The following is a 26,569-nucleotide window of genomic DNA, read 5'->3' as shown; positions in this document are numbered from 1 at the left end:
CTTGAAGTTACGTACTTTTGAATGCTGAAGCACAAGGAGAAAAATAAAGCACACAGTGATTGCAATAAGGAAACTAACTTGGAGAGGATTTCTATACAGTCACAACTCTCTAGGCGTGACGTTCCCTCCTCCCTTAAATACATATCCATCATTCTTGCCTTTTACAGGGGACTCAGAATCAAAAGTCAGGCTATTTCGTTGGAGCAAACGACAAGACAGGAATTGGCGATAGCTCTGGGGAGCGTTTATCAGTGTTTCTGTCTTGCTCTCTCTCTCTGTCCCTCACCAGGTACTTTCTCTCCTTCTTTCAGTCCCTCTGCCTTCTCTGTGGAGAGGCAGGTCCTGCTGCTTCTGCCCTCTCTCTCTGTGGCCAGTTCATAATGCCTGCCTTCTTGCTCGCATGTCACTCTTCTGGATCCAGCCACCAGTGCTTCCTTTAACTTCAACCCTGCTATGACTCACCTCATGCATCTAGTTTTTCAGTTCTCCAGGGATCACACTGGTGAGCCCAACTCTTCTTGACAAAACGTTGGTCATCACGCATGGATCTGAAGTCACATGTGTGAGCTGTCTCTTGTTTGGTGTCTGCTCCCATTTGTTTGTATTTCAGGTATCTAGAAGTAGAGTCACAGGTTATAAAACATGGCCAATGCCTTCTTGGAGATTAGGGGACAAGAAAACTTCCCAAGAAAGACGGTATGAGAGAGCTTTGTGATTAGTTTCCGTGTAGTAATCATAAGGGATTTCCAGCCGTTGATGGTACATAAAAGCAGAATGCAAGCATCTCTGAGGGAGGATACTCACCTTTCCTACCACTGAACACAGTACTACCTGCTGCGTAGTGTTATTGCAATTTAAATAATGATGTGAATAAAAGCAACCACAAAATAAATGCCATTCATTGATCCCTTATTGTGTGTCACACACTTCATATACATCATTAATAATTCCCCTAGTAACTGTAAAGGTTGGATACAAACATCCATATTTTACAGAAGAGAGAGAAGTTCAGCAAGCTTAAGTAAGTAACTGGTCAGAAACTTTAAGTAACTGGTTATATCACATCAAAGTTATAAATACTCAGGTGGGGAACCTGGGTGGTTCAGTCAGTTAAGTGTCCGGTTTCAGCTCAGGTCATGATCTCACGGTTTGTGGGTTCGAGCCCCGTATCGGGCTCTGTGCTGACAGCAAGCTCAGAGCCTGGAGTCTGTTTCAGATTCTGTGTCTCCCTCTTTCTCTGACCCTCCCCTGCTCATGCTATCTCTCTCTGTGTCTCAAAAATAAATAAAAAGCAGAAAAAAATTAAATACTCAGGTTACTATGATTCCAAAAGCTTTACTTCTTTCCCATATTTTGCTGACAAGATAGTTTTGTGTTTCAACAGGCAAGTATGTTTTAAAGAAATTAAGATGAGAAAAATACTAGGCTACATTTATGTAGATATTCACCTTTTCTGTTTCACTTCCTTTATCCCTCAAGTTTCAAGTGAATCCTGGCGTCATTTCTTTCAACCTAAAGAAATCCATTTTTGCATGTCTTTACAGACCCGGTTTGCTTTGATAAATTCACCTTCATCCCTCAAAGATATCTTCACTAGAAACAGAATTTGAGGTTGATAGTTCTTTTCTTTTGGCACCTTGAAGATGTTCTACTGTCTGCTCGCTTCCATCATATCTGATGAGAAACTGTGGTCCTTGGATTATTGTTCTCCTGCTTTTAATATGTCAACCCCCCCCACACTCCCTGTGACTATGTTCAAAACTTTTTTCTTTATCTGTGGTTTTCAGTTATTTTATTATGTGTCTGGGCTAATTTTTGTTTGTCTGTTTATTCCCTTTGGATTTGTTGAGCTTCTGTTATCTATGTAACAAGTCTGGGAAGTTTTCAGGCATTATTTCTATGAATGTTCTCTCTGTACCAACATCGTTTGCCTCTTCTTTTGGGACTCCAGTGACAGAAATGTGACATATTTTGATATTGTCTTTCAAGTCTCTGAGACCCTAGCCATTTTTGGTGTCAATCGCTTTTTTTTCTGTTATTTCTTCTAGGATAATTTCTACTGCTCTCTTCAAGTTTTGCCTCCTTTGTTTTCTGCTATTGAGTTCATTTCATGGATTTTAAATTTCAGATATTATGTGTTTCACTTCAATTTATTTCTTCTTTACCTCTTCTAAGAATTTCTATCTTTCTATTCATTTCAACAGTGTTTACCGTAGTTCGTAGCGAATGGAGTAGCTGCTTTAAAGTCTGTATGAGAATGGACACCTCGGAACCATGTTGGGTTGGCACCTGTGATTTCCTCATGCCCTTGAGAACTGGTCAGAGTTTCATGGATGTCAGTGTATCGAGTGATTTTGGATTATAGCCTATACATTTTAAATATATATTTCTAGACTTTGCATATTGTAAAACATTCTCTGGAGAATACTAATTTGTTGTTTGAAGGGGCGATCCACCTGCATGTCTGTCCTTTTCCTCTGTGGTGGTCTTTGCAAGGTCAATTCTCTTTTCAAAGCCTTTGCTGTGCTGCTTGGATCTGCCTGGGGCAGGTACCACTCAGGGCTCTGCTACTTGGGTGGTTTTGAGACTGTAATTTGTTCCCAAAGCTTTCACTGCACTGCTCTGGGCATTTTCTGTGCATGCACAACTTGGGGAGTAAGCTCATCACTGGTGTAGGTTCAAACCCAGAATTAGAGATTCTCTTCTTTGGCTCTCTCTCATCTGTGGGGTTTCTTCCACACTCTCAGGCTTCCAAGGCCCATGTTGCCAGTTTTTCTGGCTGGAAAGATTAGGTTTCATGAGTTTTAGCCTCTTGAGCCATGGCCCAGTTCCATGCCATCGTAGCACAGTGCAAAACAGTGAGAGAAAAGGACAAGCTACCACAGTGGTTCCCTCATTCTTTACAAACTGGGGTCCCTTTTTCTCATTCTTATAGCCAAAGGGTTAAATCAGCACTTGGATCTTAAGTGTCCATGCCTCCCTGGGGTAGCAGTGCAGATCTACTTTTGAGGCCTTGAGGACAGGGCTGGGAGAATAAAAAGAGAAGGGGACTTTCCTTATTATACTCTGGCTTACAGGGGCCCCCTTTCCTTCTGATCTAGCCAGAATGATGATCATAACTAAGGGTTTTGGTTTTTGTTTTCTATTTGCACCTTTTACAGAGTTCCCAATCTGGCTTGCCTTCAGGCCCAATCTAGGAAGAGAAAAAAGGAAAAACTCAGAAAACTCTTGGTAGCCAATTTTGTCTTTCCTTAAGGCTGGCCTCCTCTCCTTAATCCACTTGCTACTGTTTACATTTCTGACTACTCAGATAGTTGTTTGCCATGTGGGTCCACATTTCAGTCGTGATCAGGGGGAACGACAGAATGGGTTCCATATTCCCTGGACTGTCTCTTATTCACGTTTTCACCCCTGGCACTTGCCATAGAACTATCACATTATAGACAATAAAGCAAATGAAGTGAATAAATGTAAAATGTGAGGCTCACCAATGTGAAGGGCATATTTGTGTGTGTGTGTGTGTGTGTGTGTGTGTGTGAACGAAAATGTAAACCGTGAAGCTTGCCAAATCTCCAGCAAGTTCTGGTAGGACCTGGATGGCACGTGTTTGGCTCACAGTCTGCCACTCTTCCCCACGCTCAGATATGATCAATCCTCCCCTGCTTGGCTCCCTGTGGAGCCCGAATGCAGCCACAGAATCCTCCTGCACTGCAGACCTGGAAACCACTGCCAGGTGAACAGCATGGGTACATGGGGGGTACAAGCCGGCCTTTTACCCCTGTCTTCCAGCCGTGTCCACACAAAATGTGCAGCCTGCCTTTCTCATCTAACTGCAGTGCCTTCGCCCCGCAAATTTCCATCTTCCCATCCTCTTTTCTGTAAGATTGCAGCTGATGGACATGTTTTTTTCTTTGCCAGGTGGGCTTGTGGAGAAAAAAGAATTTTTTTTTTTTGCTTTCTTATATAAAGTCTATATTTTCATGAAAAAAAAAGTAACTTGACTAATGTGTTTTATGGAGCTTTCTCTCATTTACACCAAAAGTACTTATTTTAGTGTTTTAGCCCTTGGTAAATGATGAATTTGTTTAATAGATCGGTAATTATCCCACTCAAAAATGATCATTAGAATTCCTCTGTATTTGATTACTATGTATCACCAAACCCACAATCCATTTATCAACAGCTGCATCCATTAATGCAGCCTTGCTGGTCCATGCATAAGAGACTCTCTAACTTCTCATTTTGAGTCTTTCTAAGAAAAATATTGGTAGCAAATAATATGCCTTAAATATACTGATTTAGAATCTCAGTCTGTACAAACTTTTATTTTTGGTTTTGCTTGCTATTTTCACTACCTGAGGACTACTTTCCGATGATGTCACAATCTAAATAGAAGTATACTTTTATCGTCAGGGGATTGGAGTGATTATTTCCTTTTGGTGGATTATAGTGGTGGTAAGGGGCCAGGTTTGTAAGCGTGAGTGTGTTTGCATGTCTTGGCACATTTGGTATGCAACCCTATCTGTGACCCAATTACTTACTCAAAGGTACTCTTTCCAGAGTTTTGGAGTATCTCCACCTCTAAAATGGAAAATCTGGTCAGGAAAATGAGCTCCCAGAATGTCATGAGCATGTGTGTGGGGCAAATACCGAGCACGAGTGAACTGAAGGTCCATAGCATTTCGTAACGTTATCTAGCAAGGTTTCCCTTGGATCGTGATTCAGGGCCCGGGGCTTGGGATTTCGCCCAGCTGTGCCACGGCTGGAATCAGAGCAATGAAGAGGAAAGAAACTGCGCGGTACAATCTAAGGGGTGTTCACCATCTAAGTGTGTTTTTCTTTTCTCCTTCACCCCACCCCGGGGTCTCCAGTTTACCGTGGTTTCTGGGCAGTCCTGATGCTTCTGGGGGTCGTCGCCGTGGTGACCGCGAGCTTTCTGGTCATCTGTGCAGCCCCCTTTGCGAGCCACGTTCTCTATAAAGCCGGCGGAGGCGGGTACATCGCTGCAGGTACGTGCTGGGCAGAGGGCGCCAGTTCAGCCATGGTTTCCTCCATATCCTCCTATTCTCCTTCTCTGGTTTCAGATTTCAGGCTTCCAGTAGGGGTGATACGGTGATATTCATATGCAGTTTTCCTGCGTTTCCCACGCTCCACAGCATTTGCTCACTGTATCCATATTGTATGGAGGGGGCTAGAAGGGAATTGACCTGTTTATTTTCTGTCTGTAAAATGGGGTTATAACGGGTCTCTCTGTCACATCAGGACGTGGGTGAACTTTTCCGTGTGATCTTCAAGAGATAGCCCCCTGATAATATTACAAACCGACATGATTTATTAATCACAGGTAAAAAGCATCTCTTTCTGCAATGTCACCATTCAGTTTTCTTAACTGTGATTCATGGGCATTAGCAAAACACATTCTCTCCTTGGCAAAGTCTGCGTTTATTTAGTCGGGTTTCCAACTAGTCTTTTTAATGCCTGCTTAGGGTGGTCATAACACAAATAGAAAAATAATTGACTAGGTGTGTCTTGTGAATGTTACGTCTTTTTCATTTAATTGGGAAGTAAAAGCCAGAGCACTAATCTGAAAATATAAGTGCACAGGTGATGTGAAGATAACAGGGCTAGAAGATTAGACAAACCTCACTACGAGAAAGACCAAATTGCACAAGACGAGGCTATACTCTAATTCAGAGAAGAAGGAAGAAGTGTTTCTGCAGGAAATGGTAGTGACAGTAAAGAAACAGACTGGACAGCTTTGTCATCTCTAAATCATTTCAGAGACTGGGGCGCCTGGGTGGCTCAGTCGGTTAAGCCTCCGGCTTTGGCTCAGGTCAGATCTCACGTTTGTGGGTTCGAGCCCCGCATCAGGCTCTGTGCTGACCGCTAGCTCAGAGCCTGGAGCCTGCTTCCTGTTCTGTGTCTCCCTCTCTCTCTGACCCTCCCCCTCTCATACTGTGTCTCTCTCTGTATCAAAAATAAATAAAACATTTAAAAAAATTAAAAAAAAATAAATCATTTCAGAGACAGCTCCTCATGTGTTCCACCATCATTTAATCGATGGTCAATTCACAGTTTTTTGTACACGCTTTTTACATAATATTGTACTTACTTCTGTAATGGGAATAATAAAGAATAATCTGATATATATCCTCTGTTCCAAGAACTTAAAAGAAAAAAAAGAAAAAAGAAAAAAAAACATCAAACCAGAGTTCTGTTTAACCCATTCTGTCATTCTTTCATCTTATATTCAATTCTTTTCCTGACTGGTTTTTCAAGGAGCTTGTTTTCAAAGGCTTGGATTTTCTCACAAAATTTATCTTTTTAAAGTATGCAATGCAGTGTTTTCTTAGTATGTTTCCAGAGTCTGTGCAGATATTACCACTCTCTGATTCCCAAATATTTTTATCACTCCACAAAGAGACCTCTTCATCTCCCCTCCTTTCCTCCTTCTGGCCCGGAGTAAACAATCATCTACTTTCTGTTTCTATGGGATTGTCTGTTCTGGAAGTTTCATATAAATGGATTCATACAATGTGTGGTATTTTTTGTTGGGCTTCTTCCATTTCAATCTCATAACTTATGATGTCCTTTCTTTAATTCATAATTCCATAAGACCAAACCCCTTTTATGTCTTAAAACTGACCAGTTTCTGAGCCAAATATTTTTGTGTCCCCCAAGGAAGAAGGGAAAACCGCATTCTACCTTTGCTTCATTCAAAGGTCTAGTAAAGGTCTTCCCAGAAATAACAGCTGTCTGCTGGAGTGTATAAATATTTGTTTCTTCTCTTTCCTTGCTTTTTGTTTTTCATCTTTTCCAATAAGGGAAATATGTACAGATAGTTGACTCTTGAACAATATAGTCTAACTGTGTGGGTCCACTTACACACAGATTGTTTTTTATAAATACAGTATAGTCCTATAAATGTATTTTTCTTCCTTATGCTTTTATTAATAAAATTTTATATTCTTAGCTTACTTTACTGTAAGAATACAGTATATAATACATATACAAAGCTTGTGTTAATCAACTGATATGAGTAAGACTTATGGTCAAGAGTAGGCTATTAGTCCTAGGGAAGTTAAAAGGCAAATTTTTAACTACAGATAAATTAGGTGGGGGGAGTTAAAAGATAAGGGCAGATTTTCAGCTGCGTGTAGGGTCAGTGCTTCTAATGCAACATTGTTCAAGGGTTAACTGTAATAATGTTGGTTTCCTACATATTATGGACAGCACAGTTGTTTTAAACTCAGAAATGCTCTGATCCTTGGTTTAGTCTGATCAAAGAATTATGCATCTCTGTGTGTGTTTAGTGCTTTTGAAAAAAAATGTTGGTCATTTTTAAATTATGCAAGAAAATAGTATGTCTAGTGGGGTGCCTGAGTGGCTCAGTCCAGCTTCGGCTCAGGTCATGATCTCACGGTTCGTGGATTCAAGCCCCACATCGGGCTCTGTGCTGACAGCTAGCTCAGCGCCTGGAGCCTGCTTTGAATTCTGTGTCTCCCTCTCTTTCTGACCCTCCTCTGCTCACACTGTCTCTCTCTTTCTCTCAAAAATAAATAAAAAACATCAAAAAAATTTTAAAAGAATATAATATATCTAAAGAATTATATCTGGCTGAGAACGCTGTAGGGAGGTAGAGCATTTGATTATGTACTCCTGTGCTTATGACCAGTGGGCCTTCTTTCTCCGATGAGTCTTTGCTGTATGTGGGTGTGGGGCTGAGCTTCTTCTTGCCAAGTCTCCATGCAAAAGCCCCTTGGAATTGAGAAGTGTCCATGGTATTCTGGGACCCATTCTGAAAGCAACTGAACTGGACAATTATGAGGACATTTCCTTTAAAATGTGACTTTTAATTTCCTTCATGGCAGAATTCTTTAGTGTTTGTGTAGGGCCATTTGTTTTCCAAGAACACAGAGAGATTATTCTGGTGGATGATACAAAATATTACTGTTTATTAGCTCGGGCAGAAAAAGTGATGTTCTCAGGAATAACTAAAGTTTATGGTCTAGTGGCAATTTCCACAATGAAGCACAGTTTTGTTAAGGCAGTTATGGGGCTGATAAATTATCCTGAAGCTTGAGTACTTTAATAGAAAAATTTGTAAGATTTTTCATTATTATTAATATTCTCAGGTAATGTTAATAAGCAACTTATCCTTTCAAAGCTGAAGGTGGAAACTTACCATATGAACACTAGGAAAACATGGAGTAAACACTAGGTTTTTGGGCCAGCCAGATTTTTGTGTACCCCATTTCATGTGGCCCCATGCATATAATCATCTACTGAGTTAAACTGAATTGAATTTATAATGTTTCCTTTGGTGAGATTTTATGTTTTCAAAATGAAGACATCATTCAATGCTCCTGGTAATTTATTTATTTATTTTTATAATAGTTTATTGTCAAATTAGTTTCCATATAACACCCAGTGCTTCTCCCCACAAGTGCCCCCCACCATGCCCATCCCCCCCTCCTCCTCCCCCTTCAGTCCATGGTTCGTCTCCAGTATTCAGTAGTCTCCCTTGATCTGTGTCCCTCACTCTTCCCCGCTCTCTTTTCCCCTTCCTCTCCCCATGGTCCCCTGCCAGGTCTCTCCTGTTAGACCTATGAATGCGAACATATGGTATCTGTCCTTCTCTGCCTGACTTATTTCGCTTAGCATGACACCCTCAAGGTCCATCCACTTTCCTACAAATGACCATATATCATTCTTTCTCGTTGCCATATAGTACTCCGTTGTGTATATATACCACATCTTCTTGATCCATTCATCAGTTGATGGACATTTAGGTTCTTTTCATGATTTGGCTATTGTAGAGAGTGCCGCTATGAACATTGGGGTACATGTGCAATGTTCATAGCTCCTGGTAATTTAGAATCTCTTTGTTTTTAGAAGGCCTCAGCATTCCCTGCCTGACCGAGTCTCCCATGCCGTCCTGTGTCAGTGCTCTGTGCTCTGCTGGGCAGGTGCGGCTGCAGCTGGGGCCTGGCTGGGTTACCGTGACAGCGTTATCAATGCCACAAACACGACTGCACACTCTCTCTATTTGGACAGATGACTTTAGGATAGGGGATACCCAAATTCCAAATGCCCACTGCTGGGTGTGTACGGGTAGAAAAGCTCTTTGGCGTTAGCAAGAAGACGGTTTGGGGGCATTCCATGCATGGCCGAGTCATGCTGATGTCACAGTTGTCAGTGTGAGTAACGGGTGGGGTCTGCGGTATTTCTCTGGCTCTGTCAACAGGCTCAGAGCAAAACCAAGAGGGCGTGTGCTGCCACTCCTTGCAGCTGGGCAGATTCCTCTCCAGGCAGGCCCTGGCCATGTGCTCCCTCAGGAGGTTCCGGTCTGAACCAAGTGTATGGTGGTTGTCAGGATGTTATAATACAGAACCTGTCTCAGCGGGCCTCATCACACCTGCTACAAGCCTAAACAGTGGCTGAAATCTGTTTTAACGTGGATTCCCAGAGAACTATCAGATCCAAAGGGGGCTGACACTTGTCTTCTCCTAACCCTGTGATATTGGAAATGATAGGAAAGTTGCAGGAGAAGGTAGAATGGGTGGGCATGGCATTACAAAATATTTACGTTCTGTGGAGGAAATTATGATGCCACTGAATGTCCCTAGTGCCTGGACAAAGCGACGTCAGTATAGGAATTGCTGTGCATGAGTAAGACTTCTAAGTGAAGAGGCAAGAATAATGACGTGATCTGGAAGTTCCAGGACACTGGCATCGGGTGATAAGCCATAAGAACTAGAAATCAAACATATGGTATCTATCCGTCTCTGCCTGACTTATTTCGCTTAGCATGACACCCTCAAGGTCCATCCACTTTGCTACAAATGGCCAGATTTCATTCTTTCTCATTGCCATGTAGGAAGGGGGAAAGAGAGCGGGGAAGAGTGAGGGACACAGATCAAGGGAGACTACTGAATACTGAAAACGAATCATGGTCTGAAGGGGGAGGAGGAGGGAGGAAGGGGATGATGGTCATGGTGAGGGGCACTTGTGGGGAGAAGCACTGGGTGTTATATGGAAACCAATTTGACAATAAACTATTATAAAAAAAATAAAAGACACAGTGTCAGGAAAAAAAAAGAACTAGAAATCAGCATTTTAGCAGAATATTGGGGCACCAAGACTTTTCTTTGGTAATTGAAGTCACCTCTTCCTGAGTGACAAAGTGGGAGTATGTTTTTCTGCTGATTGTAGAGCTAGACAGAGTCCCTCCTGAGTAGAGGTCCTGGAAAAGCTTCTGAATCTCAGCTATCCCTCATGGTACCCTCAGGCTGGTGAGGCTCCAGGGACCTCTTATAAGTTAGGAATATAGCGGCCCTTGTTTTAGACCCGGAATGTATTAATGGAAGTAAATGGTACCTCTGCTGTGTAATTAGCCCTTTGGAACAATTAGTCCCCTGGAGGCCAAGTAGTGGTTTGACTCCTGCCCCGGTCCGCGACCACAGGGCATGCTCTTCGCCTGCACAGCTGTTGCCCCAGCTGTGACTGGTCACCAGGGATACAGGCTGAGTGAGTTGAGGTGAGGCGTACAAATCCTCTGCCATGTGGGATAAACCGCCTAAAGTACATCCCTCCCCGGCTCATGCCACCTCCCTTCGGATCGGGAGGACAGTGCTTTCTAAAACTGGAGTGATGTGAAGCCTCTTTAAAAAGCAGCAAAGGAAAGGTGAGTGGATATGAAGGGAATATAAAATTCGGAATTCAAACTATAACAAAATACTGAATCAGAATGAAGTCAGATTTGCGGTTTGTTTTCCTTTTACTTTCAAAATATCAGTGGAATCAGTAGTAACTCATCAGTTAAGCACATTTATTTCTATATGAGATAAGACAGATGTCATGGTTGCAAACTACAGGATACTTTTTCACCTGAATCCTGGAAAAAAATAGGTCACAGAGCCAAGGGGCATATTTCAGATGTTCTTTTTTTTTTCTTTTTTCTTTTTATTTCTTTTTCTTTTTGGCTGAGACTGCACACGTGGCTTCCAGAAAGCACTCAGTGTCATACCTTGCTTCTCACGTCTTCCTCCAGATAAAGCAGAGCAAGAGAAGAGTATGCGGAGGAAACAGAAGACCATGGGCAGGAAGGGATTAGGGAAGAATTGCTGACAGACTAGATAGAGGCAGGCGTTCTAAACTTACAGGCATATGCATCTCCCTGCTTGCACCTGCTGTCTCCGTGTCTACACCGTGAGATCCAGGCTATAAACAGCCGCTTACCCTCCCTGGACAAGCAAAGGGGCCTCTGTGTTAGCAGAACAGACCTGGAAGGCCAGTGAATGCTAGCAGTAATGGCTTTTCTAAAGCTTCTGGGTCTTTCTTAGTGCATCAGAGGTAGGCTTTCAGGAAAGGATCACCAGCATCGCATCCCAGCAGGGAACAGAATATTTTACCAAAGTCCAGGATTAACATCTAATTCATAGTTCTGTTGGAGGTGAGTGGTGGAGGAAAGGAAAGGGGACTAATGAAAACTGTAGGTTGCTGATAGGTCAGCCAGACGTACTTCTCGTAGCAGAATTGGTGTCTCTGATTTTTATGAAATACAGAACGGCAGCTTGGATTTCCCTTTTGCTCAGTCAAAAGGCTTAGTACACTAGATCTGCTTTCTAAGTACTTCTTCGTACTTGCTGTGATAACTTGCTAGAAGTACTTGCTTTGTGCCTTCGTTGTAATATTTGGGAATTTGTTCAGGAAAAGTACTGTTTCGGATACTGATACTGTTATAATGTGGGAAGGCCTCCCTTCAAATTTTGATGGGGACTTTTAATGTCCTCTATATGACATTTCATAGACACGTCAAGTGCTAGAATAAGTCAACCTTAGTCAATATTAAATAGGAAAGAACTCTGAAGAATTTTCATTTCCGAAAGTACGTTAAAGCCTTATTACTGGGGCGCTTGGGTGGCTCAGTTGGTTGAGCGTCTGGCTTCGGCTCAGGTCATGATCTCACGGTTCCTGGGTTGGAGCCCCGTGTCAGGCTCTGTTCTGACAGCTAGCTCAGAGCCTGGAGCCTGCTTCAGATTCTGTATCTCCCTCTCTCTCTTCCCCTCCCCTGCTCGTGCTTTCTCTCTCTATCTCTCAAAAATAATAAATAAAAAGAATTTAAAGAATAAAACAAAATAAAAAATAAAGCCTTATTACTTTTCTTTCTCAGATACTTCTTTGAAAGTTTATTTTTCCCCACGTTGCCTTATCAGTTGGACTGTGTGCACCAGGCTGTTAGTATTAGATGTGTCCTGGCTGTTTGGAACAGGGAACCACTGTGGTGGGTACGTGACGCTGCAGTGAAGGGGCAGGTCCCCAGAGGAACAAGTGCGTACATGTCCTCACTGGAGACTTTCAGGGTGTTCGTCGAGCTGCTGCCCGGATGGATTTAGGGTACGAGAGGTCAGTTCAGCAATAGTGTTACTGGGACTTTCTGGAAAACCTTGACCTGCAAACATGAATAAATGCTCCCGTTTTTAAAAAATGTATCTGTGTGGTTCTTCCAAGAACTAGAGGTACAGGTCTAGCAAATGAAGGCTCTTACTCACAGGTCAGTATATTTGGGGGTACACTTAATCCCCACACTTGAAAGGGAGTTTTCGGGTGTGTAGAGTGTCCGTATTCTCTCCTGTTTACAAATGGCTTCTCTAGCTTGGGGTTAAATTTTGGTGCAGTGGAAAGGGAGAATGAGTTTCCGTCACTTCATTCTCCTTCAAAGTATGTGTATCACTAACATCTACTATTGCTTTAGTTCTGTAAGGGACTCAGTTTCTTTCCAAATGTTCTGTCTTGTTCTACATCCTTCCCCCAAATATCACTTTGCTCAGAATAACAAGTAGTGCATGAATAAGACATATTGCCTTTTTACTAAAGTTTTCAGGCATTTTCTGAGGCCTTCCCCCCCTTTATGCTTCCTTGTACGAAAGAGAAGCACATTGGATACAGACTCCTCCGAATGACCAGATTGACATACTAAGAGTCTGTCATAGAGATTTCTATAACTGAAGGGTTGTTGGGGAAGGACAAGAAGTTTGTTCACTGGATACTTGAAGCAGGAAATGTCCTTAATATAAACAAGGGAAGCAAAAATAATACATATAAAAAGGAGGGGGACAAAACATAAGAGACTCTTAAATACAGATAACAAATGGAGGGTTGCTGGGTGGGCTAAATGGGTGGCGGGCATTAAGGAGGGCACTTGTTGGGGTGAGCACCGGGTGTTCTACAGAGGGATGAATCACTGGAATCTACTTCTGAAGTCATTATTGCACTACAAGCTAACTAACTTTGATGTAAACTAAAAAAATAAATAAAATTTTTTAAAAAAGGAAAAAAGAAAAAGAAAATTTCCTTAATACACAGAAGTGGGCACAAGTCTGAATTCACCTGTTACCCTTTCTGTAATGGCCCGTGATGGGCCTGTGGGGTGACTGGTGCCACCTGGTGGAGAGTTCTAATAAAACACGGGCACTCTCCCTCTTCTGAAATCTCCGAACTGGAAGGCGCCATGGCAGTTTATCTTCTTGCCCCTTGGCCAGTCCTGAAATAGCCCAGTCATATGAGAAGCTCTGACACTTTAAAGGGTTTCAGAGAATAATATTTGCTAGCTATTATCAGGAGCTCATGCCAAAGCTCAATAAAAACATGGATAGTAACAAAACTAGCCCATGCTTGTTACCTGCTTGTCCTGTTCCACGCACCTTGCGAAGTGCTCTCCTCCAGTCAGTCCCCATGACTGCTGTGTGTGGCAGGACCTGCCTCACCTCTATTTCACCAGCAAGGACATGGAGACAGAGACAAGTGCAGAACTGGCTCAAGGCTGCTCAGCTGGTAAAGGGTGAAGCTTTCTAGCCTGTACACCTTTGAGGTCAGGTTTGAACCAGGGCAGTCAGAATCCAGGCCTGTGCCCTTCAGCCAATTCCTGCTTAGTGAGTGTGACTGTGAGTAAACACGCCCGTGGTGTGCAGTGAAAACCCGCTTTCCGGGTGAATCCCTAATAACCTGTACGGATGGATAAACCCTCACGATCATTCTCTATCAATAGCTCTTTCTCAAGAGAGTATAGACTATTGGGCACACAGATGACAAAGGCCTGCGATGATTATGCCAGTCTAAGAAAGTAATAAATATTTGGGAAATCTGACAGACGTCATGTAGGTTTGGTTGACTAAATAAAAACATGAGGCCAGATAATGAAAGGGAAGGGACAATCAATGTATTTGGACGGTAGTGTGACGAAGTGTGGGCATCAATGAATACTTGGAAATAAGATAGATATAATGAAAATATACAGATAGGAAATTATAGCTATGTAAGATATTAGGCTAAGTCAGAAAACTGGAGAAAAATCAGTGGAAAGTGAGTCTGATAAAATGAAGAATTTTTTATGGTTGACCATTATGCATTAACAGTTTTAAAATTTCTGAAATATGTAAAAAATTAGCACAATTTAAATTATAAGAGAAAGCAATAGCATTTTAATGTAAAGGATATAATGAAAGTATAATTTAAATTATTTTTAAGAACTTCTAGTGTATTTTCCCAGGAAAACTCACTTTTTATGAATGGACTAATGGATACTTGACCACTTTGAACATATGTTATGGGGGCACCTGGGTGGCTCAGTATGAGGTTAAGCGTCCAACTCTTGATTTTGACTCAGGTCATGATCTCCTAGTTTCTGAGTTCGAGCACAGAGCCCCCTCTGTGCTGACCGCCTAGAGCCTGCTTGGGGTGTGCTCTCTCCTCTCTCCATGCCCTTGCCCCTGCTCGCACACATACTCTCTCAAGATAGACATTTTTTTAAAAAGCATGCTACAATGTAATGACAAGTACTGCTCTTTAGAAAATGTAGGATTGGGAATTTTCCTTTCCCTATCATATAATGTTTAGAAAAATAAGTACACATTTTAGATTCTGGAATGGACCTGTGAGAATAGCCTGCCCAAATGCCCGTGTCCCCTCCTTTATCCTGACACAGAGGGCTTCTTAAAAGTTGAGAAAGGTCTCAAACACTGCAGTTTTTAAGATTGCTCTTCCACTAGAAGTTAGTACATGCCACTCTGGTTTGCAAATATTAAGGAATTTTTTAAGTGTTTACATATTATACATTAATATTCTCTCTTTTTAAAAGACATACATAAATGTAATGGCCCTGCATATAATTGCAGATATGATCATGTCCTTTATGAACATGGGGCCCAAATCACACAACACTTACGGACTCCAATGTCACCCATGTCCTGAAGGAGCACTATTATTCCATCCCCAGAAGCTAAATTCTTGCCCATCCTCAGGAAGGGTCTAGCTCTTTCTCCTTGGTTGTACTTTGATATCCTCTAAATTAAAAGCTAGAGATGCTCCCTAGATACCTGAGGGGCAACTGTCTTTCCAAGGAGTCCCAGGACCCAAAGATGGAGGGGTGGCGTTCTGGTTCCTAATGAGGGGTGTGGACAAAGGCCTGAGAAGGCGTGCTGCAGGTCACTGCCATGGCGTCTGTGAGCCCAGCATCAACTTACCTGTTTGGCATACGATCATACAGTTATTCATATATGATCATAAGATGTTAGCATAAGGTCATAAAAAGATATTGTTGCCAATTTCTTTCTTCAAAACCATTTCTCTAAAGAAATGTAGCCATCACTTCAAGATTCTATGTTTGAGTTGGAGCATCACAAACCAAAATGTTCATAGAGGCTTAATTGAGTATAGCCAAGACCTAGGAAGAACCCAGGTGGTCACCAATAGATAAATGGTGGTCTACTCTTACAGTGGAATAGTGCTCAGCAGTAAAAAGCTGGGAACGGCTAACACATGTATAACATTGGTGACACGTATGACATTGGTGACTTCTCAGTCATCACGTTGAGTATGAACAGCCAGAGACAGAAGCTGCATGCCGTGCTGTCATGCTTTCATTCTTATGGAATTCCAAGGGCAAAACTCTGCTATCGTGACAGATGCTTTGGGTGAGGGGTGGGAGGAGGCATGAAGAACCTTTCTGTAGTGACAGTGATGGACATGTTCTATTTTCAATGCACTGTCGCTACATCGATGTTTACATCTGTCAAAGCTCATCAGACCATACACTTAACACTTGCACATTTTGCTCTATGTGAATTATACCTCACTTGAAAAAAATGAGAAAGATGGGCGCCTGGGTGGCTCAGTCAGTTAAGCATCCAACTTAGGCTTAGGTCATGGACCCGCTGTCCATAGGTTTGAGCTCCACGTCGGGCTCTGTGCTGACAGCTCGGAGCCTGGAGCTTGCTTCAGGTTCTGTGTCTCCCTCTCTTTCTGCCCCTCCCCCACTCACTCAAAAAATAAAAAAATAAAGACATAAAAAAAATTTTTTTTAATGAGAAAGAGAAACAATGAGCCTGGGATGCTTTGTACCCATTGGAACAAACTTCAAATTATTGAGGCTTAATATAATACCTTCAAATATTAGTATGGACTAAGTTAAAAAATATTTGTAGGAAGACTATTTGTGGATCTTCCGCAAAAAGCCCCTTGTGGGGACATTGTCTGTCATGTTGCTCAGTGTTCCTATGCAGATCCAAGAAGGCATTCGTTATGTATTTCTTGATCAATTGCTGTGTGTCCTTTTAGAAAATGATAGTAAATACATTGCATTTTGTTTCATTTTGTTCTTTCTTCTGGGCATGTCAGGTCCATGGTTACCATGATATCCTTTGTACTCTTACCTACACTCCAGATTTTTTCTTCATTTCTGTAGCTGTGTGAACCCTCTCCCTGCCCCCCAGGGACCTCCACCTGGGAAAGTAACCTCACCTCCCACCACCTCCTTGGAATATTTTGCTTATTGTAGGATGTCTTTTGAATGTCTTCAACCTAGTGTGTTACACCTGCTATCAGGATGTATCAGAGTATCGGTCTGAGTTATGCCACAGGCTACTTTGACCTTGTGGCAGCTAACTATTGCAGCCCTTGCTTTCGTTCTGAAAATAGATGCAAGAAGCAAGCTGAAGCTATCATCCTAAAAATTTTTTTTAATGTTTATTTATTTTTGAGAGAGAGGGAGAGACAGAGCACAAGCGGGGTTGGGGGGTGACAGGCAGAGAGAGAGGGAGACACAGAATCCAAAGCAGACTTCAAGCTGTCAGCACAGAGCCCTAGGCGGGGCTCCAACCCATGAACCAGGAGATTATGATGTGAGCTGAAGTCAGACACTTAACCGCCTGAGCCACCAGGCACCCCATCCTAAAATTTTTCGAGGCGTACTTCCTAGTTCTGTGTAGGTGCCATTGCTGAACATTGCCCTGCCTCTAGAGTACATGCGGCCTCCAGGTAGAGGAAAGGTGATTTTTTTTTTAATTCTAATTCACTGTTCACCTTAATTTTCTTCATAACGCATTTTTTCTGACTACGGAATTCTGTGACCTTCCCAGTGGCCAATAAAAGCTGCAGTGAGTTGCCCTGAGTCTGTGTGGAAGCACGATGCGGGGAGGCCAGTGGAAGCATCTTGGGGTTATGCTTCTTCCCCGGGGAACCAATAGCTGCCCGAGATTCAAGTTGTCAAACACGTTTCGAAGGTGCTTCAGTTACATGTAAGCAGTTAAAGATAAAGTTTATTGTTTTTCAGTAACACCAAAAGGATTTTGTTTTTTAATACTGATATGAATATTTCTAGGCAAGAATATAGGGGTTTGAGGTTTGCCTGTCTTTTTGAAAAGTCTCCTTTTCTGTGGCTGAATTTTCCCTAGGACTGCATTTTTAAATTTGGTTTCTATAAGATAATATAAAAAATCTCTATAGTATGTCTCATTTTTCTTCCATGCCTGTTTCTACAAAATATTGAGGACATGCAGTTTTATTTTTTAGTCTGTGACTTGATGTTAGGGAAAGTTCTTTTTTTTTTTTTCCACATTGTGATCATTTTCAAATTGTTTATCATTAGCAATTGTGTTTTGTGACTGCATTTTATGTGACCTTTGTTTCAGAGAAAATGCTTTCCAAATTGAATTCTTGATATTTATTTTTTTATTTTTTAATGTTTATTTATTTATTTTTGAGAGAGAGGGAGACAGCAGAAGAGGGGCAGAGAGAGAGAGAGGGAGAGAGAGAGAGAGACAGAAAGAGAGAGACAGAGAGAGAGAGAGAATCCTAAGCAGACTCCGTGCTGTCAGCACAGAGCCCCACACGGGGCTTGAGCCAATGAACTGTGAGGTCATGGCTGGAGCTGAAATCAAGTTGGATGCTTAACCGACTGAGCCACGCAGACTCCCTGAATTCTTGATATTTAGAGGGGAAGGTTTTCAATCCGTGTGAAAGCATAAGTTGAATGACTCTTCCTCACACTCCTAATTAATAAGGGAACCAGCATGTTCTTGTGACTTAATGATTTGTCCATGGTTTTATTATCACAGATCTTCATGAATTTGGTACCTTACTTTGACTATGCCTCCAGTGAGCTGTTTTATGACTTTTTGTTGGTCTTCAAAAATAGGTATTTTTAAATTTAGTTGGAAATACATCATGCTTTCAAAACATGACCAAATTTAAAAATAACTTAATTTAAAAATTAATTTTTATGAAAATACTAGCAAGATTTTCTATTTCTGATAAAATGACAGTGGCAAGCAAACTTGAAATGAAAATCACTTGTTACTCAAGACAGTTATTACTCCTTTTTCATGAATGAGAGTCCTTTATGATATCACAAGATAATAATTCAGATTTTTCCATAGTATTTTGCCGTTAGTATTCTCCTAGATGAGACTCTCCACTTGGTGGTGGACCAGATCAGTAACATTATTGTTTGTTAAGAGTCACAAATGAAGTCGCCGGAAGAAGATGGATCTCACTGGGTATATGAACAAACATACTCTCCTCCCATCCCCCAGCATATGCTCTTTCTAACACGCATAGCCACAGATTCCCACCACACTTTTTTAAAAATTATTATTCATTCATTTTGGGTTTTGTTTTGAAATATTTTCAGATTTACATTGAAGTAAAAAGTCTCTACACCAGAGACTCCGGTAATGTGTCACCAACCATCTCAATAAAGTCTTTCACGGCGAAAGCATCCAGTCCTGGAGCATGCTTTGCATTTAGTCGTTGTGTCATTTGAATCTCCATCAGACCAGAGTAAGTCCTACGTAGACCTTCATGACCTTGACGCTACAAGAGCACAGGCCTGTAGATTTTCTAGAATGTTCCTGAGTTGGTGTGTCTGATGTTTCCTTATGATTGGATTTAGGCTCTTCATTTTTGGCTGTATCATAGCAGTGATGCCATTTTTTATTCATTGTACCTGACAAGGTGGTTAGTGACATAAATGTCATGCCACTGGTGATGTTCACTTTGATAATCTGAATAAGGTGGTATTTGCTAGGCTTCTTTGGTATGAAATTACTGTTTGACCCGTTACAAATTGATAAGTGTCTTGTGGGAAGAGACTCTGAGCCTGTGTAAATATTTATTTCTCATCTACATTTCATTTATGAGTTTTAGCATCCATTTTTGTTTCTTGCCTGAATTATTACTTAAATTATTCCCAAATGGTGATTTCTTTTTTTATTTAAAAAATTTTATTATGAAAAAATTTCAAGCATATATGAAAGTAAAAATTAAAACATTGAATTCTTTTTTTAAATTTAAATAGTTTATTACCAAGTTGGTTTTTATATAACACCCAGTGCTCTTCCCCGCAAGTGCCCCCCTCCATGACCATCACCCCTTCCCCTTCCCCCCTCCCTCCACAGCCCTCAGTTTGTTCTCAGCATTCAAAAGTCTCTCATGATTTCCAAGATAAAAAGCTTCTGCACTGCAAAGGAAATAATAAAAAAAAAAACAAACCAATAGACAATTGACAGAATGGGAAAAGATAGTGGCAAATGGCATATCAGATAAAGGGCTAGTATCCAAAATCTACAAGGAACTCACTAAACTCCATACCCAAAAAATGAATAATCCAGTGAAGAAATGGGCAGAAGACATAAACAGACACTTCTCCAAAGAGGACATCCAGATGGCCTACAGGCACATGAAACGATGCTCAGCGTCACTCAGCATCAGGAAAATACAAACCAAGTGGCGGTTTCTAATTCAGTTATTCCTTCTACATTTACAAGTTAGCATTCTATAGGGAAAAGCTTTCCCTTCTCCCTGCTAATTTATTTATTCATTTATTTATATCACTGTGGGCTCAGAGTTCGATTTTATTCAGTGAGACATAATATACCATTATCATTTGCTGTTTGATAGTCAGATTGTGTCAGAAGTAGCTAGGGAAGCCCTGAAGCTCATTCCTGAAACACTCCCACCTTTCCTTGAGCACATCTGCTGTTCCTGACTTTTCTGGAACTTTCTGTCCGAGCCTGGAAACAACTATTTCTTTGAGATGCCTGGTGTCTGATATTTAGAAGCTAAGGTCTGGACACTTGGTGTGCTCCGTGCTACTGGGGTGTTATTGCTCCCAGACCCTCTCAGCGAACAGAGCCAGGTAATAGATATAGGTATATACACCTGGGTATATACTTTTTCAAATACCTTCAAATACCTTTGCAAATTTGTAATGCCTCTTTCAGGCAGTGAAGAACATGACTCCCATTAACCTCGATATATTTATTTGTTTGATCAGTCTGCCTCTCTGGAGCAGTCCTCCAACTCCTCTGTCGGCCAGACGTCTTATGCACACCACCCCATCATAAGTTCTTTTCAGTGTCTGTCAGTTCGTTTTCTTTCTATCTGTCTCTGTCTGTCTGCAAGTGTGCACATGCACACTACACACGCCAGTATAAAACACTGGCAGTTTTGTAGGTAGGGAAACGCTGTCCTACCCCATGGGAAGACATAATTACGAACTGATATGATATGAATTAAATGGACAGTATCTTCAATTGGTGAACAAGTTACAGATTGCATAATACAAATGCCTATTTTCATTGCCTTAAGGATGCAAATGCTCTTTAAATAACAGCAGTTTTTAAATATAAATTAATTCTCCCTTATAAAAAATCATCCACATGATTACCTCCAATGCTTTTTTAAATACTGTAAATTCAATAACGAGTCTTGTAACTTTTGAAAGGAAATACAAATAAGGCGACTGGCTTTTCACAAAGGCAGTTTTCTTCTTTCTAATAAAAATATCTGAAAGCACGAGCGATTCACATGACGCAAGAGCAGTAAACACCAGCAAATAATAACAGAGGCTTGCAGTGTGTTTGCATAAGGCAAATGGTATGCAAATAACTAAGCCAAACTTTTACATTAGGAGAGTGTCTATATATTTGCAGGGAAATGTATTGAAATGCACAGAGCTGCTCCACAGCACATGGCCTTGCCATATTGTTGTCAACATCTGAGGTACGGCCCGCCGAGGAGTCTGCTCGCCGGCTACGACTTTACTATTTCTCTCTGACATCGCTGTTGTTCGGTGGTGCTCCCATATTTGCATTTACATTACAGACCGCAGTGTGAAGGATGTTTCCTATTAGTGAAGCATCCATGTTGATTCTTCATTGCTCTGTGCTTTGTATCACGATTATGAGAACGTTTGAGACTCACCTCGGCATATTTATGAGCCCTTCTTCTTTTGTGAGTGCTTCTCAGGATTCCTCATGCGATTGCTGGCCCACGAAAAAGACGACATCCTAAATACGGTAGGAGCACAATCAGCTGGAGAAAGGTGATTAATGGCTAGGCTCTTAAAAGCTACTGCCTCCATCCAACAAGCCTCTGCTCCTAGTCACAGGGTTATGTTTACCTTTCAGACTGACTCTCAATTAGAATATGGAGATTTTATGCTTGACGGTTCTGTTCCTTAATTCAAAGACTTAATAGGTCCTTGACAGGTTTGGGATTGAACTTTTGAACAGCTAGCAAACGACGTCAAGTATATTTTGCTTAGGGACAGATTTGAATCCCTCCGGCTGCTGGATTCTTCCTTGGATCTGTCACTTACTCACCAGAGAGTCCACTGCACCTGGGTGTGCAGCTCAGCACAGAGACGCTGCCCCCTTCTGTTTTCTCAGTAGCAGCCCCATGGAAAAGTATATGCTTTGGGGTGTGCTCAAATTTTAGCATCCGTGAAGGTCTCCTGTCACATTGCTCCCTCCCAGCATCCCCACGTTCTTCTTCCTCCCTTCCTTTTGTTTAGTAAGGCTCTTGCTCTTAAACGTGCAGTTTTGTCTACCACTGAACTTTTTCCAGGCAATACTTCCTATATACTGTAATCAGTCTTACCATATACATTTCAGTTTGAAAGAATCATGTATATTCTTTTACGTTTGTCTAGTGCTTTTGTCGCTGGTTGTGGCTGGCACTTACTTCGCCTTCTGTTTTCATGGACAGAATGACCTGTAGCACTAGTCAGTTGTGTTATTATAACCATAGTTGGAAAGACCTGAGCTGAAAATTAGCTCTGAAAACTAGTTAGGAAAGAGGGTCAGTGGTACCTATTTTTACCAGTTTATTGTATATGTTGAAATAAATAATGTATTACTGTACTCACCCCAAACCAGACATTCAGTACAGATGGGAAATGTTAGAAGAAATTCCCCTAGGCTGGATCTTTGACTCTCAGGTTCACAAACACCTAATACAGAGCCTGGCATGCAGTAAGTACTCAATAAATGCACGGCAGCTGTTGCCATTGTCCTGATGTTGCCGTAGCTCTCATCTCAATGCTTTGAAAATTAAAGACAAACAATATGCATGTAAAACACATAATAAAAAGTCTGACACAAAGTAGGTGACTTGGCCGGAGTGATATTTTTAGAGACATCATCAGGCACATGATTGGTTCGCGTTCCTGGGGAACATCTTCATAAAGGCTAAAGGTCTTTCATTCTGTCCTTCCCAGGCATCCTGTTTTCCCTGGTGGTGATGCTGTATGTCATCTGGGTCCAGGCAGTGGCTGACATGGAAGGCTACAAAACCATGAAAATGAGAGACTGCTTGGAGTTCACCCCTTCTGTTCTGTACGGCTGGTCATTTTTTCTGGCTCCAGCAGGGATATTTTTTTCTCTGCTAGCTGGATTACTATTTCTAGTTATTGGACGGCATATTCAGGTACATCACTAATCAAACTGTTGCCACCCATGTTTTCTCGAGAGGTTTTAAAACAGAGCATTTTTTTTTCATTTTGTTTTGTTGATCCCTGTGGAGAATTAGTTGATGAGGTTTTTAGATGCTATTTAAATTTTACTTTTGTATTTTACTTGTGATTTCCCCTGATAGGAAGGTCCCAGAATCTTTCCCCACATCCACTTGTATCCACCTTACATAGATGCTAACAAGAACCTAGTTCTCTAAGAAGCAGGCAAGGCCTCCCTTCATTGCACCTGTTAGAGCTCACTCAGGTTACAAAGGCCTGTTAACGGTACAGGGTCATCACCTGGGCCAATGGAGCTTTGATTTAAAACGTCCTTCTTGGCATTCACGTCTGCTGCTATTTTAAAAATATCTTTGGAGAATAATTAAGAATGGAAAACAAATGTTGTCAGAGAACTTAGTCCACTTCTTCTCCACACACATGCATATCCACGTACACGTTCACTGACTCCTGTGAGCCAATTATTCATGACTTAAACATAGAGAGCCGTGTGCTCAGGCAGAGCCGTGCAAACACATCAGATAACGTGGGCCACAACCAGACTGAGAATGCGTACTTACTCCACGTTCTCACCAACAGTAGTTTGGTTACTTACTTAATCACTGAGGCTGCTTAGTGGTGCCTGCTTACCTAAACCTTAACTGTGTTTAAAAGTGGCAAATCTGTACGCCAAATCAGTCATAATGCAGACTGAGTTTTTGTGAGCTCAGTGGATTAATTGTAATATGTAACATGATTGAAAATAACAGCCAAGCACCTTAGCTTAGTACAGAGTTCTGTTTGATGTTTTAAAATTCCTATTTAAAAGTATATGCTAATATGTTCAGCATGTGAAAATCTATTGATGAAATGTGCTTTTAATATACACTAGCTATTAACTTTCAAAATATTTCCATATGAAATAATAGCCTTGCTTTATTAAAGACTATGAAATAGTAACTTTTCCCAAGATTTTATGGGTTGTAGTTTGGTTTCCTTAATTATTGTCTCAGTTCCTTCATCTTTACCATAGGTATATTAACATTTACAGATCTTCCATTTCCTTTCACCTCTTGGAAGAGAACTTTGTGCTGGTTCGTGGATAATTCTTTCTTACTTGCTAGTGTAGACATGTAGGCGTTTTGCATATCAAAGATGTTTGTTTGGCACTAATATTGATTGACATCAAATCCATCAGAGAAGCCTGATTGCATTTTGGAAATCTCCACCAAGGAGCAGTTTGGTGTTGGTGAGGGAACAGAGAACCTGCGTGGTGTGCAAACTTTGTTCTGGGCACAGCATTTTACCATGCAGCTGTCGTGAATCCCTAAGGCGGGACTACGGGACACGTTAAGTCAGAGTGACCACCGAGAAGATGCAGTGGGGCAGGGGGGCGATTGCTTTCCGTTCCGCAGCTCCCATGATGGAGGGATTGCCTGTCTTCTTACACATCTGTCCTTTCCATTAACCTGTTTCTGTGGGGGGATTTCTGGAGGGATCACCATGGTCCGAGGTATCTGCAGAATCATTAGGGCATTTTAGTGTTTAGTGACAGATAGGATTTGCCTGTAATAAAAACGAAACACAAGACTACAAAAGACACACACACACACACACACACACACACACAGCTTCAGGGGTTTAACTGGTTTGTTTCTGAGTTATATCATAAACGTTTTTTGTGATACTTGCCTTTGTCCTTCCCCGTTTTCATTTTTATATTGCTCCATTTACTTCTTTGCTTTTGGCTTGATTATTAGAAAAATAATTATGAGTTCTGTTATGCATATTTGCTGTGATATTAAGTTATGGCATGCCACTAAGTTTTCCAGATTATGCTAGATGTATTTGATTAGTTCATGTCATCTGTAAATACAATTCCTTTTCGTAGAACTTTGGAATGGAGCCTTTTTTCTGGTGTATTATATGTCATTTGAATTTCACATACAAGCTGCTTTCAGTAAAGGTTTGAATATTTATCAATTTCAATGGTTATCCTCATTTTCTAATACACTTATGCGGCTACCATATATTTATCACAAGGCAATTGGCTGAATATCTGATGTGTGTGACACTTTTACACACATACACACTTTGGAAGTATTTCATAGTTGTAATGCATCAATCACATTAATTCAGATGCATTTCCTGATCTACTTACCAGCAATCCGCAGAAGGAAGGAAGGTGAGTTGTGTGCGCTCTGTCAATAAGGAAAATATACTTTAAAATAGCAGAAATATGCAGTATATTATTGTAACAGCCTAATATCTGATTTGGGATAGTATGTTTGTCTCTATTTGGTGTCCTGGTTAATTTTCAGCAGCTTTCAAATAACGTGTCAAAACCCTTTGTAAGAGTGTTGATTTTGCATCATAAAGTTTCAGTGTAACAAATAAGGGATCTTTTTGGTGACATCACGGAAGGAGTGAAGTAGGAGGGCAATGCGTTCCGGCCAGGACGGGGTGAGCAGCGGCCTCTCCGTACTGTATTTGTTCCGGGGGCTCAACTCGCTCGGGCAGCGGTGGCACATGCACCGGAACTGGCTGGGAAAACCGTGCGGAGACGCTGAGTGACGGTTTTCAGTTTGGGGGTAGAGGGTGTGACTTTGAAAAAATACTGCTAGGTGTGCTATTCCTGGCCATTTAGTCACTATTTTGACTAATGTATGAAATGTATTTACTGAATTTGAATATTAAATCCACTTAGAAACATGCATGATGGATGAGGTGTAGTATTTGGTACTTATCTATCTGTGTATCCAACATCAACGTGTGTGTGTATCTACCCAGAATTATAAACTTGGATAGAAAGAGATAAAGTGAGTGTTGGAAATCCATATAATCGAGATAAGCAAAATTGTACAAATCAGCTTTTTTGGGGGGCCAGTAATGTAGCTGCATGTCCCTGAGTGCCACTTCAATTGTTTTGCTTAATTGATGATCTATTCAGTTCAATATATAATTTGACTTAGATTTTCAGGGAAAATAATCCGATTAGGCTTACAAAGAGGCTTCACATGCCATAATGATCAGACAGATATGAGGCACCAGTAAACATAAGCTGTGCGTACATCTACAGGAAGGTGGCATTGTAGGGAAAGACCTATAGTACTGGGCTTACATGGAAAGAAATATCTCGAGCAAGAGGATGGGTCCCCAGTTTGATTTTGGTGAAATGCCACCAGGAACGAGGGGCTCATACAGAAGAGATGAAATGGAAACATTTCTTGTTGATTGTCCTATAAAATTAAATACATAGGGACCTGTTCTTGGTGATAACCCAGAGTAGGCACAGAGATTCCAACAAAAACAGGAAGACAGTGTATTTGATGTTAAAAACCAAGGAGGGTGAGGAAATATTAAACATCATACACATTCTAATAAGCATAAAACTAGTTGGAACATTTAACCTGGTTGGCAGGGTAAGAGGAAAGAAAGAACAAAGGTCCTACTAGAGCTTAGAGTTTCTGAGCTAGCTCAACAAGGGCAAGTGCGAGG

At 41.2% G+C, this 26,569-nt stretch overlaps 1 protein-coding gene across 2 annotated transcripts in view; it reads left to right on the top strand.

Moving 5' to 3' along the window:
• Positions 1-25,054, top strand: part of TMEM182 (transmembrane protein 182) — a 63,415-nt gene extending 38,361 nt beyond the window's left edge. For both annotated transcript variants that reach the window (XM_029937099.1, XM_029937098.1), the window contains exons 4-5: positions 4,872-5,009; positions 22,841-25,054. In XM_029937099.1, coding sequence (XP_029792959.1) covers positions 4,872-5,009; positions 22,841-23,061 — 359 coding nt within the window. In that variant the 3' untranslated portion in view covers positions 23,062-25,054. The remainder of the gene's footprint in view (positions 1-4,871; positions 5,010-22,840) is intronic.
• The last annotated feature ends 1,515 nt before the right edge of the window (positions 25,055-26,569 follow it).

The sequence above is a fragment of the Suricata suricatta genome, chromosome 4, assembly GCF_006229205.1.
Source record: "Suricata suricatta isolate VVHF042 chromosome 4, meerkat_22Aug2017_6uvM2_HiC, whole genome shotgun sequence".
Classification (NCBI taxonomy): domain Eukaryota; kingdom Metazoa; phylum Chordata; class Mammalia; order Carnivora; family Herpestidae; genus Suricata; species Suricata suricatta.
This window is presented reverse-complemented; position numbering and strand designations above follow the sequence as displayed.